The 12,658-nt window shown below is 46.8% G+C and overlaps 1 protein-coding gene across 2 annotated transcripts in view; it reads left to right on the top strand.

Moving 5' to 3' along the window:
* Window positions 1-12,658, top strand: part of IQUB (IQ motif and ubiquitin domain containing) — a 339,995-nt gene that overhangs the window by 171,920 nt on the left and 155,417 nt on the right. For both annotated transcript variants that reach the window (XM_085654193.1, XM_085654194.1), the window contains one exon: window positions 3,814-3,969. In XM_085654193.1, the coding sequence (XP_085510319.1) occupies window positions 3,814-3,969 (156 nt within the window). The remainder of the gene's footprint in view (window positions 1-3,813; window positions 3,970-12,658) is intronic.

Raw genomic sequence — 12,658 nt, 5'->3', positions numbered from 1 at the left:
TCCAACACAAGTTAGATTGAAGTCTGTGGGCCTTATTATGACTACGGTGGTCCACTGGACCACCGTAGCCATGGTGGCAGTGCGGCACCAGCGGTCCAACCTCCCCATTACAACATGGGTGGTCGGACTGCATTGGCACCGCCGCAACAGCCATGGATTAGGGATCCCTAGCAGTGTTGTAGCGGTCTTCAGGCTGCAATATGCTTGGCGTGCCGCTGTGTCCCCGCCAAACATATTACAGGTTTCCTCACCGTCACACAGTTCATGGTGGTGCAACTGCCATGAAAGGTGTGGGGCTGGAGAAAAAAGGCGACCCTACGACATGGGGTGCAGGCAGGGGGAACATGTTGTGCCCTCCTGTCTGCATGCACCCTCAGTTCCTGCAGGGCATGGACTTGACAATCCAAGTCCTGCAGGAACTGCCTTTGAGGCTTTTTCAAAGGCACCGCTGTGGGACTGTCAAAGAACTGCCTGCCAGAGCCTTTAAAAGTCATACTCTGGCAGGAGGTTTCTTATGGCTTTAGCAGACTCGGAGTGTGGCGGCGGCCCCATTCCTAGACCACCAAAGTCATAATAAGGCCCTGTGCTATAACCATGTGGCTAAGGAGATATTTGTAAATAAAAGCCAGTATCACCCAAGACACAAATGTAGGTGGGAATCAGCTGTAAATTTGCTCAAAATTCATGGAACAAAACACAGTATGTTACAAAATACTTCACAGACTACGATCTCAATGATGGAGGTTTTCTATTCTGGGATGCCTAATCACATGTTTACAGACTTTTCACAATACACAATTTCAGATTTTATTGCGTCTCTCTTTTTTCAGCACTGTGGAGGATAGAACTTCCATATTAGACAGAAAGAAAATCTGTTGATATGTGCGGCATGTAGAATGATATGTCTGATACATTAATATTCATGGAAATGTCTCAGATGTAGTCCTATATAAACATTTATATATTTCTTTTATAAGGACAATCAACGAGAAATATGAACAGTGATTTTACATATTGTTTAATTTGTTTTAAAATGCTCCAAAGCAAAACGTTTGTTTCATGGTTATTTTCAGCAGATTTCTAGAAATAACTGACATTAAAAATATGTAATTTACATATTAATCATGATAATGAAAATTGTATATGCTGCATACTTTAGCGGGTGCACATATTTTCACTGTTTAGTTGGAAATTACAGAATATCTTCTTTATCTTTTAGTATGTCACATAGGTTCCTAGTATGATATGTTGGTATGCTTAACAGTTTCACCAACAAATGGAGCCACAACACAGCTTTGTTAGGTAGGCATTACCCCTCAGAATTCATAATTCTCATTTCCATCCTACTATTTTAAAATTTAAACGAATCATTGTTTAAATATGACATAGTTAATCCTCTCAGACCTGTTACTTAGACTGTAATTTTCTCTTTAGGGTATTTTAACCAAAATATGCATCTTCAGTTGCAGGAAGGATTTCCTTGGATTACCAGTGTTGTTTGAAATTGAATATCCTACCATTACATAGAGAAGATAAATGACTTTCTAAGCATAATAAATGTGTTCTCTGCTCCTTCGTGTATTATGCATATCATTAATATACGTGTTTCTGTCATGCATATTTGCAGAATGATATTCTGCTTTTTTCTTATTTACTGTTGTTGGCTCTACCAAGTTTAAGATGGCAGCCTTTTCCCTAGTTGCTGGCTGATTCCTTGAAATAATCCACTTTATTAACCAGTTATTAGCCAATTTGAAAAATATTTCTAGTTAGAATGCTTTTTAGAAAGTTAGATTGTCCACATTTGTAAGTTACCATGATTAGGCAGCGAGGCCAGACTGGGAACCGAAACCTTCCCTGGCAAACAGCTTGACCGGCCCCCATGGGGGGAGGGGAGGTGCGGCTAAGCTGTTTGCTAGGGCTGGTTTGGGCCGATTTTGTTACAGGGGGCCTATATTGTCGGCCCTCTGGTAACAAAAACAGCCTCCAGGGACCCAAAAGTGGCCCCACCCTGGCGGCCCACTGGGGAAACGCCCGGTGCCCGCTACACCCAGTCTGGCCCTGTTAGGCAGAGGTTGTGCGAAACATGAGGGAAATCTTTTTAATGTGTGTGCTTTGCATTTGGCATGCGGAACGAAACACATTGTTTGAGCCCTTCATGACTTCTAGGCACTTGAACTGCAATTGCCAACATCTTTGCTGGTGATTGCTCTTTATCTGGGTCTTAAATAAGCAACAGACACACCAGCATTTCTGAATGAAATTACTGTGGCTTTCTAGCAGGGATTAAGGCTATTATATTGCCTTATGAAGTCACAGTTAGTGCTTGAAAGCAGTGCAAATTTAGGCTGTGAGGTAGAGTTCCTAAGATGTAGTTTTCAGTAGGCTCAAAATACAGGCTCTCTGGCTTTCATAAAACACCTTGCAAATACCTTCCTTGTACAATAAACATCTAACGGGTCAACGTGCGATTTACAAATACACGTTATGTTACGTTATACCTTGAAAACACTTAAATGGAGTTAAAACAATTGCAATATGTTCATTGAAAGTTGAACCGGCTTCATGCTGGTTTTGTTTTGTGAATAAATGAACATATCAAACAGGGTGCTTTTATTCTGTCTGGATATAGTGTCTCTTGGTTACTGCACTGCCTCCTGTTGCTAAGAGACTAGACATGGCGAAGGTGGGACTGGGGGCCACATGTACGGCCATTTCATTTTGTGACTCGCAAATTGCAATTTTTAGCGAGTTGCATTTAGTGAGTCGCAAAATGAAATGTACTAATGTGTCTCAGACACATTTGGCGATTCCTAACGGTGTCGCAAATGACCTAACTCATCATTATTCATGTGGTAGGTGGTAATTTGTGACTCATTGGGAATGGCCTATTTCCATTCGGAGGGTGGCCTGCTGGAAACAGCAGACCACCATGTCTGTGATTGCTTTTTAAATAAAGCAATTTTTTTTTTAATGCAGCCTGTTCTCCTAAAAGGAAAATGGGATGCATTTTAAAAAGAAAAATGAAAAGATTCATTTCATTTTTTAAGAGTAGGCAGTGGTCCGTGTTACCACTACCTGCTCTTAAAAAAATGTTGGTGCCCACATTCACAAAGGGGAAGGGGTCCCGTTTGTGAATGGGTTACCCTCTCCTTTACGGAGTTGGTAAAGTAGGAGTGTTTTGCGAATGCGTAATAGGTTACTGACTTGCAAAATAGGGTTAAGGCAGAAGCTGTTTTATTGGTTGCAAATGTGTCCACTAAAAACGGTCGTACATCTGGCCCTGGGTTTCTAACCAGTAGGGCCGTAATTACAAGTGGCCACATAAGTCTTAGCAGCGCCTCGATTTATGAGGTCCGTGGAAACACCGTGGATCTGTTAGTGAAAGTCTGGGGCAAAGAGAGGCATTCAGGGATACTGGACCTAGGATTATTGATTTGCATGCTGTTCCTCACTTCTCGATCCAAAGGCAGTCAGTGTTCCACCTGTAAATCTCTTTTACCTGCACCCTCACAAACTGGTAATTCTGGTATCAGTAACTGGTGGGGACAGATTTAACAGCTTTAAAACAGGGGACTTGTAACCCTGTCCTTACAAATAGAAAAGAGAGTTTGATGGGAAAGAGACGTACGCCGTAAGTGTCATTTCAAACCACATGCTGGAGTTAAAGCGCCAATCACTTCTAGTTCGGTTGAAGAGGGCGAGGAGAGCTTTAAGAAGGTGTAGAGGGTTTTGTTGATTAAACTGAAACCATTTTCTAGAATATGTTTTTGAATGTTCTCTTTTCTTATATATATATTTTTTTCCAAACAGACTGTCGTTGCAAAAAACAAGTATCAGCAGTCCAGAAATACAACTTCAACACAGATGACCAAGATTGGCTGCTATGTGGCAAACCTTACGGATAAGCTAATCGAACCAAAGCAGTACGTGACAGCGGATGAATACCTCGCACGAAGACTCGAAGCGGTACGTACCTACCCTTCCATAGAGCGATAGTGAAATAAACTTTTATTTCTCAACAACCTACATCAGCATGAGAACTCACTGCAGCATTGCTACTACACTCTAGGGCCTATTCAAGAAAGGGTTTCTCCAGGCCGTGGATACTTTCAAGCACATTATGGAGTGAAGAATGCACTCAGAAGTACTGGGCCAGTGCTACTAGTCGGTATTTTCATGCCATACAAGATTGTGAATGTACCTGAGAGGGGTTTTCTTTTCATGGTGCTCAACCAAACAGGATTGCGGCAGTCTCGGGTAGATCAGGCTCCGCCGTCCTGGTACCACACCATTGATACCAGTTGCACCTGAGACGGTTTCACTAAATTGATTGTTAAAAAAGCCCCCACCTACATCTGGTCACGATGAGGGGAAGAAAGCAAGTCTTTCTAAGTTAACATTGGCACAGGTACTGAACCTGCTTTAGGAGATACTCTGTTGCTAAAAGAACCCACAAAATTCCAGAACATAGAAAGGGGCTCTTTTAAAGCATAGTGGGCTTCCTTCCAAGAGGAGCAGAGACCCTTTCCTCTCCCTATCCAGCAGACAGCTGCTTCCCACATTAGAGATCCCTGTATGTCTAGTGGGGATCGCTGTAATGAAAGCGCTTTCTCCACATTGACAGGTGCTCTTTCTCAGCTCAATGCGGAGTGTGCAGCCATGTATTTGGTCCGCTCAGAATTTCATGAGGGGTTTGTTTCTGAAAATCAAAATGACAGTGGCCCTTGCGCTCTTTAACTTTTCTTCCGCTCCTCGGGGTACTGTTTGTTTTCACTGCCAAGGTGCACCACGTCACGCCTTGCTTGCCAGACACAGGCATAAACAAGCATTGGCATAGCCAATAGGTCTCGCCTTTGGGACCTTATAAGTGCTTAGCCATGCAACAGTAACCTTATAACTAAATACTTATAAGGTCCCAAAAGCGAGACCTATTGGCTATGCAAAGCGGCCGTGCAGCCGAAAGTGAAAGTAATTGCGGTAAAGCACGCGCGCCTGCGCACATGCACTGTAGATCTAGGCTGGCAGCACTTTTTGGAGCGCTCTCAATAAGTCTCGCCAGACCAGAGCATGCGCTGGGTCAGGCGAGACCTAAAAATCAGTGGGACTAGCCCACCCTATGTTGGGTAGTGTCACTCAGTGGCGTCTCCTCTGCTAAGGCGGAGGAGCGTCGGCCACTGCTATTTGAGCAGTGCAAAAAGAAATATTTAATGATAACAACAAGACATCTTTGGCCGGCCAAACATTCATGCGCCCTTACCATGTTCTCCAACTGGCTGTGTTGCACAGCCCAATGGAGAACATGCTGAGGCTCCCAGTCACTGCCTGTGCGGCCAAACAGGCCACTCAGAACAATCATGATGCTGCTCATGCAGCGTCGGGATTTGCTGGGAGAGTCTGCTTCCAGTGCTGCCAGTGCAGACGAAGAGGATGGAGGAGAGTGTGCAGTGGCGGCTGCAGCGAAGGGAAGGTATATTTATTTATTTTACTTTTCTTTTATCCATCCCCCTCTACCCCATCACCCCCGTTCTGAGGCAGCCGCCACTGGTGTCACTGCCTTTAGGACCTTGTGGGTCCCTTGCTGACAGATTGTCATGTCAAGGGTTTCTAATGGCAGAGCAAGCTGAGGCTCTCTCTTCAGAAACCTGAGAGTTCCCCCTCCTCTAAATCAGACAGGGGAATGGCGATTTCAGTGGAGCAGGCACTTCACCACTTTATGATGGAGCCTTTGATCTGCTGAACTCTAAATGTAACCCCTCTAAGTCTCTCCTAGTATCTTACGTCTGTACAAGGAGAAAGAGCACTAATCTTCATCTATATTTGACAATCTCATTTTAAGATTAACATCAACCTCTAATGATTTCCTCGTATTCCAGAAGAGATCATTATAGACAGGAATGCTCAATCAATGCCAGATTTTTAGGCTATCCAAATGAGATACATTTATTTAAAATTAATATAGCTGGAACTCGTGTACAAAGTCAGCATTAATCCTGAAAAATGTGGCTTGAGTCGCTCTCCATTGCCTATATTCGGCACCCTTCTGTTAGACGTTTTTGTCCAGTTCTTCGGAGTTGACGCTTTCTGTTACAATCTTTATGGTTGACTCCATTGGCGTAATATTCAAGCATGTGTATGTGTGTGTGTTTGTGTGTGTGTGCACAAGTACATAACCATCCTTCCATTCTGTTTAATTGCCTTAATGAAAAGATATCTTTTTCAAGTATTATCTTGGGACTACTAATCGTTGAGTGTTAAGGTTGTACTAAAATATCTATTTAGATATGTGTACTCTCCACATCTTGTATCCTCCATATTATTAGTGCCTTATCGAAAATATGCATTTCCTATGCAAATCTATATGTCTTATAACCACCAATCCTCCTCTTATCAAATTATTTCCTCTCAGAATTAAGACATGGCAACAGACCTAGGGTGTGCATATTCTCATTGGGGTCCACCCACTTATCTTAACAAAACACCAGCCAAAACTCAGAACAACATCCTAAAATATAATTAGTTCCACTGTATCATGATTGAGTCAACCAAAGGCAGATATCTTTCAAAAATATGCAACAATGAATCGTATACAAATGTGGTCCCACTTGGTGCACGCTATTATTGAGGTACTTTTAGATCAGCATGGCAAAGTATTGGAATAGCTCAACAGATGTAGAAAAGATTTGTGGAAACCAACACAACACATAGCCCTCTCCAGCCTTTTATTAGGAAATTATAGCCCTACTTCGATTTGATCGTGGCGCTGCCTCTGTCCAAATCTATGGTGGAGTGTAACAGGGCTGAGGTAGACATCAACATGTCAGTAGAGCTACCTTCCTGAAGATCTCTTGTTCCTCATCCCTACCTGTGGATTTCCAGGCTGGTGGCTTAATAACACGTTATACAGTTCTGCTGGTTCTAAGCACTATTACTCAATTTGATGGTACTCTTTGTACCGATTTCAGAAGGATCCAAGGCTGATTTGGTTTTATAGGTCTTTGTCACCTGCAGATCAATAAGGCGGCGCCCAGTCCACCTTGCTGCCGCACCACCAAAGCAGTGGTCAGACCGCCCACCAGATTACAAGTGTAACTCGTGTTAGTCTTGCTTTTGTTTTGAACTAACCACGGCGGTGACCTACAAATGGGCACCACAATGGGAACACCAAAACCAGTTCCTGCACAGCATGGACTGAAAAGTCTATGCCATGCAGGAAATGCTGTGCATGCACACAGCGGGGCACATGTTGTGCCCCCCCTGTGTGCATCAACATGCAGATGAGGGCAGGGCCCCCTTTGATTCCTCTCCGCCATGGTGTTCATGGAGTAAGTACTGCCATGACTCCGCCGTCAGAGAGGAAAGTCGTAATATGCTTGGCAGGACCGCAGCGGTCCTGCCAAGAATATTGCGGCCTCCTGACAGCCGCAACACCGCCGCATCACCACCAGGGAGAGGCGGTTCCCTGGCAGCTGTGGTGGTCTGACCACCCAAATCGTAATAGGGCATTCAGGAGGCTGCTACCTATGCGCCCCCATGAGTCTGGCAGTCCAGGGACTGCCAGACACTTTATTGGGCCCCAAGTGTCATTGATGAGCATTTAACTACTCATTGACCTACGTTGGCCCTTTCTGATGGATACTTCTGCCTGTGGATTCCTCACCTCATGAATACCCCCCTGCGCCAGCATTCCGTGGAAATTCTTTCCTAGCGCTCCCACGTCGAAAAGGATGTCACAATAGCAAGGCTCCGCTTGCGACACCGTATGACGTCATCGGAGCCATAAGAGGACCTCGTCAGCGTGCTGACATCAGTTCCCTTTTTTCCGCGCTGTCGACGCTCAACGTTTTTTCTAGGGGCTCTCCATTTTCTTCAAAGAAAACTTTGTATCACTTGTTGGTTTCTGATGGCTACTTCCAGGAAGACCGGGTTTAAACCCAGCGGAGAGTGTGGTGGGCATATGTCGATCACGAACCCGCATGAAGATTGCCTCTGGTGTTTATCTTCGGATCATGACGTCGAAGAATGTCGAAGCTGCAGGAAAATGAATCCCAAGGCTATTAAGGAGCGTGAAGCTAAGCTGTTTATGGGCAAAGCCAAAAAGGAGAAGAGGGCAAAGTGTTCGTCTTCTCATACATCGAAGTCGAAGAAACATAAGAAGTCTAAGAGGAGACATGGCTCTCGGCACCGTTCTTCGAAGGCCAGGGCCTCGAGGTCGAGGTCGCCGACTCCGGCTGAGCGGCCTCGAAGAAAGGACTTTGTTTCTCCATCTCCATCTCCATCTCCTCGGGTGATGCCGGTTCCATCTCCGGATCCGGTATCGCCGGCTTCGGAAGGCACTTCGCTGCATGAAGACTCACCGGCTCCAGCGATGTCTCCGGCGCCTGGGGAGTCGTCTCCAGGCCGGGTGGCTTCACCTGTGCGGGCGCCGTTCCCGGCTCTGCAGCCTCCAGCTCGACCTCAGGTGGTTCTTCTTTAGGAAGGTACGGATCCATATCCTGCTTTTCCTGCTCTTGGGTCAGATTCTACGCATTTCCTTAATGCGATGTTTGGCATGTTTGCCAGGGAGTCCTTTGGCCTTTAACTTGGGTGTTCCTCAATTTTATCCTCAAGCACCCTTTATGCCATTCTTGCCGTCGACTCCGTCGTGGCATTTCCCGGCGCCGAGGACCTCCACTCCGGCTCCTCGGACTCCTTCGGCTGTTAAGTCGGCGACGCCTCGAGTTCGATCGACGTCGAGGTTCGAAGCTGAGGCTCCTCCGTCGACGTCGTTGATGTCTTCACCGGCACCGCGTGTGGCGCCGCCGACACCGATTCCTAAACAACGCTCTAGGAGAGAGGCGCAGAGGATCCTTGAAGAGGAGGAATATGCACAGAATCAGGAGGAGGGAGAGATTGTTGATTCTATGGATGAGTTTGCGGGCCTTCGTGAGGCTAGTGGCTTGGACACTTCTCCTGAGTATAATCTCACATCTGCGAATGCTGGGGTTGTGCAAGACATTGCTCCTTATCATGTGGTCATAAGGAATGCGGCTAATTTGCTTGGTCTACAGCTTCCCTCAGCTGAGGTGAAATCTGATATTCTTATGGAGGTTCTTAATACTTATTCTTCAACTTCTGAACCGTTTCTTCCCTTTACGGATGCTTTGATGGAACCAATAATGGAGGTGTGGCAGAAGCCTTTATCTGCTCCTGCGGTTTCTCGTTCCATCTCTAGAAGGTACAGGCCCGCTCCTGGGGATCCGGCTTTTTTATCTTCACATCCTACGCCGGAAGGTTTGGTTGTCCAGGCTTCTTGTTCGAAGCAATCTTCTGGTTCTTTCCCTACCATTCTTGGTGATAGGGATTCTAAAAAAATGGAGCAGGCGGCAAAGAAGGTATTATCTTCTGCAAGTATGGCTCTTAAATCCACTAATGCAACCTGTCTTCTTGGAAGGTATATCCATGCTTTGATGGACTCAGTCATGCAGCTAGCTCCAAAGTTGCCTGAGGAGGATCGGGCTAATTTCTTGAAAGTCCTTTCTGATTCACAGGCTGCGGCACGTCAGGTGATTCAGTCGGGCCTGGACACTGCTGATTCTGTGGCTCGTGTGATGCGGTCTTCTGTGGCTGCAAGGAGACCGGCTTGGCTTCAGTCTTCTGGTTTCTCACCTGATGTTCAGGTGACTTTGCTGGATTTGCCCTTTAATGGGTCAATACTCTTTGGTTCAAAGGCAGACTGAGCCTTAGAGCGTTTTAAGGACAGCAGGGCTACTGCAAGGTCTCTAGACCTCCAGGTGCAGTCCAGAGGATACAGCTACAAGCGGTATCGTGGATTTGGGAGATCTGCTTCCTTTCGTGGCCGCCAGCAACAGCAGAATCCCTTGCACAAGTCGTACAGAGGGAAAAATAAAAGAGGCCTCAGGGGAGCAGCTCGACAACAATCCTCCACCTCTTCCTCTACTTCCCCTCCCGCCACCATTGGTACATCAGGAAAGCAGTTCTAGACCCCCCATCTTAGAACATGTTGGTCCGGTTGGAGGTCGGGTTTACCACTTTCTACAAGAGTGGGGACTGATCACGTCAGATCGTTGGGTCTTGAATCTTGTAGAGAATGGGTACGCCCTTCCCTTTTTGGAGTTTCCTCCTCCTTAACCTCCTCACCAGGGCTGGTGCTCAGAGGACCATTTCCTGCTTTTACAGCAGGAGGTTTTTACCTTGCTACAGAAAGGTGCAATAGAGGTGGTTCCGGAGCAGGAAAGGGGTCAGGGTTGCTACTCCCGGTATTTCCTGATCCCCAAAAAGGACGGTCGCTTAAGGCCAATATTGGACCTCAAGATTTTGAACCTTTACCTCAGACAGGAGAAGTTCAAAATGTTGACCTTGGGTCAGGTTCTCCTTGCGTTGCAACAGGAAGACTGGATGGTGTCCATCGATCTACAGGATGCGTATTTTCATCTTCCCATCCTGAGGTCGCATCGGAAGTATCTCTGGTTCACGATTGGGTGGCAACATTATCAGTTTGCAGTTCTTCCGTTCGGTCTTACTTCCGCACCTCGAGTCTTTACGAAGGTGATGGCGGTGGTTGCGGCTCATCTTAGAAGGTCAAGGGTTCCTGTTATCCCCTACCTGGATGACTGGCTGTTGAAAGCGTAGTCTCCAGAGTTGGTTTCGCGCCGTGTGCAGGTTACAGCTCATCAGTTGTTCAAATTGGGTTTCTCGATAAATGTACCCAAATCTCACCTGGTGCCTTCTCAGTGCAGCCTGTTCATAGGGGCAATACTGGACACTTCTGTGTCGAGCAGAGGATTCTCGACATTCAGGAAATGATTCCTTTATTTCACAATGGAGCGGTTGTTCCAGTCCTGAAGGTTCTTCGCCTGTCTGTTCGCTTCCTGCATTCTGTTGGTAACCATGCACGCTGGCACATGAGGGCACTCCAGTGGTGCCTTCGCAGGCAGTGGTATCAGCACAACGGAGATCTCGGGGAGAAGATCAGAATCTCCAGAGAAGCTGCAGCGCAGCTGATTTGGTGGAGTGAACAGGGCAACCTGTCTTGAGGAAAGCCCTTTCAGCCTCCTCCAACGGTGGTCACAGTGATCACGGATGCCTCCACTCTAGGGTGGGGAGCTCATCTGGGGGATCTGGAGGTCAAAGGTCTTTTGTCTCCAGAGGAAAGGTTGCTTCACATCAACCTTCTAGAATTGCTGGCAATACGTTTGGCACTGAAGGCTTTCCTCCCTTCCCTTCGCGGTCAGTCGGTTCAGATCCTGACGGACAACACTACCGCGATGTGGTATATCAACAAACAGGGTGGCGTGGGGTCGTATCGTATCTGTCGAGAGGCTCTGCGGCACTGGTCCTGGGCTCAGAACCATCGGATTTGTGTGTTTGCAAATCATCTGGCCAGTGTGCTGAATGTACGTGCGGACAGTCTCAGTCGGCGTTACTCGGCCGATCACGAGTGGCGACTTAATCCGGAGGTGGTCCATCGCATCTTTCAGATGTGGGGGTCTCCTCGTTTGGACCTGTTTGCCACTCACGAGAACGCGCACTGCCAGTCGTTCTGCAGGCTTCAGTATCCGATGCAGGGAGCGTTGGGGGACGCGTTTCAGTTGGATTGGAGCTCACAACTCCTTAACCCATTTCCTCCCATACCCTTGATTCCTCGGGTTCTGAGGAAGATTCGCCAAGACCGGGCCTAAGTTATATTGATTGCCCCGGATTGGCCAAGAAGGGTGTGGTACACAGATCTTCTTCACCTCTCATCGCACCCTCAGCTCCATCTCCCTCTTAGGGCAGACCTCCTCTCACAGTCGCAGGGGCAGGTTCTACACCCCCACCTCCAGAGCCTGCACCTTCATCCCTGGAGATTGAACAGGGCAACCTGAGTTCCTTCTCTCTCCCGCCGGATATAGTGGATGTAATTTTATCATCCAGGCAACACTCCACTAAGTCTGTCCACTCTTCCAGATGGTCCAGATTTGTTAAGTGGTGCGGAGAGAGAGACATTGACCCTAAGAAGGCCTGTTTGTCTAATATTCTGGAGTTTTCACTTTCTTTGGCATGGCAAGGTTGTGCTGTAGCCACTGTTAAGGGCTATTTGTCGGCCTTGTCGGCCTTTCTATGTTTACCGGATCAGCCGTCTTTATTTAAGTCCCCCATTATCATGAGGTTCATTAAGGGTCTTACAAATAAGTTCCCTCCCACACCTTTCATTATGCCTCAGTGGGATTTGAATCTCCTTCTTACCTTTTTGATGGGTTCTCCGTTTGAGCCTCTTCATACTTGCCCGTTGAGGCTTCTTTCTTTTAAAACGTTTTTCTTGATTGCCATTACCTCGGCTAGGAGGGTAAGTGAGCTTCAGGCTCTTAGTTCAAAACCTCCTTTTTTTGACCATTCATGCGGATAAGTTAGTTTTAAGGACCAGAGCTCCTTTCCTTCCCAAGGTGGTTACTTACCCCTTTTCATATGGGACAGTCCATTACTTTACCTACTTTCTATCCTCCCCCTCACCCTTCCAAGGAGGTGGAGAGACTGCATCGTTTGGACCCTAAGAGAGCTGTCAGCTTTTACTTGGATTGGACAAGAGCTCTGAGGCTGGACAATCAGCTCTTTGAGGGCTATGTTGGGAAGATGAAAGGCAAGGCTGTGCACACGAGGACTCTCTCCAGGTGGATTA

Source organism: Triturus cristatus, chromosome 4_1, assembly GCF_964204655.1.
Source record: "Triturus cristatus chromosome 4_1, aTriCri1.1, whole genome shotgun sequence".
Classification (NCBI taxonomy): Eukaryota; Metazoa; Chordata; class Amphibia; order Caudata; family Salamandridae; genus Triturus; species Triturus cristatus.
This window is presented reverse-complemented; position numbering and strand designations above follow the sequence as displayed.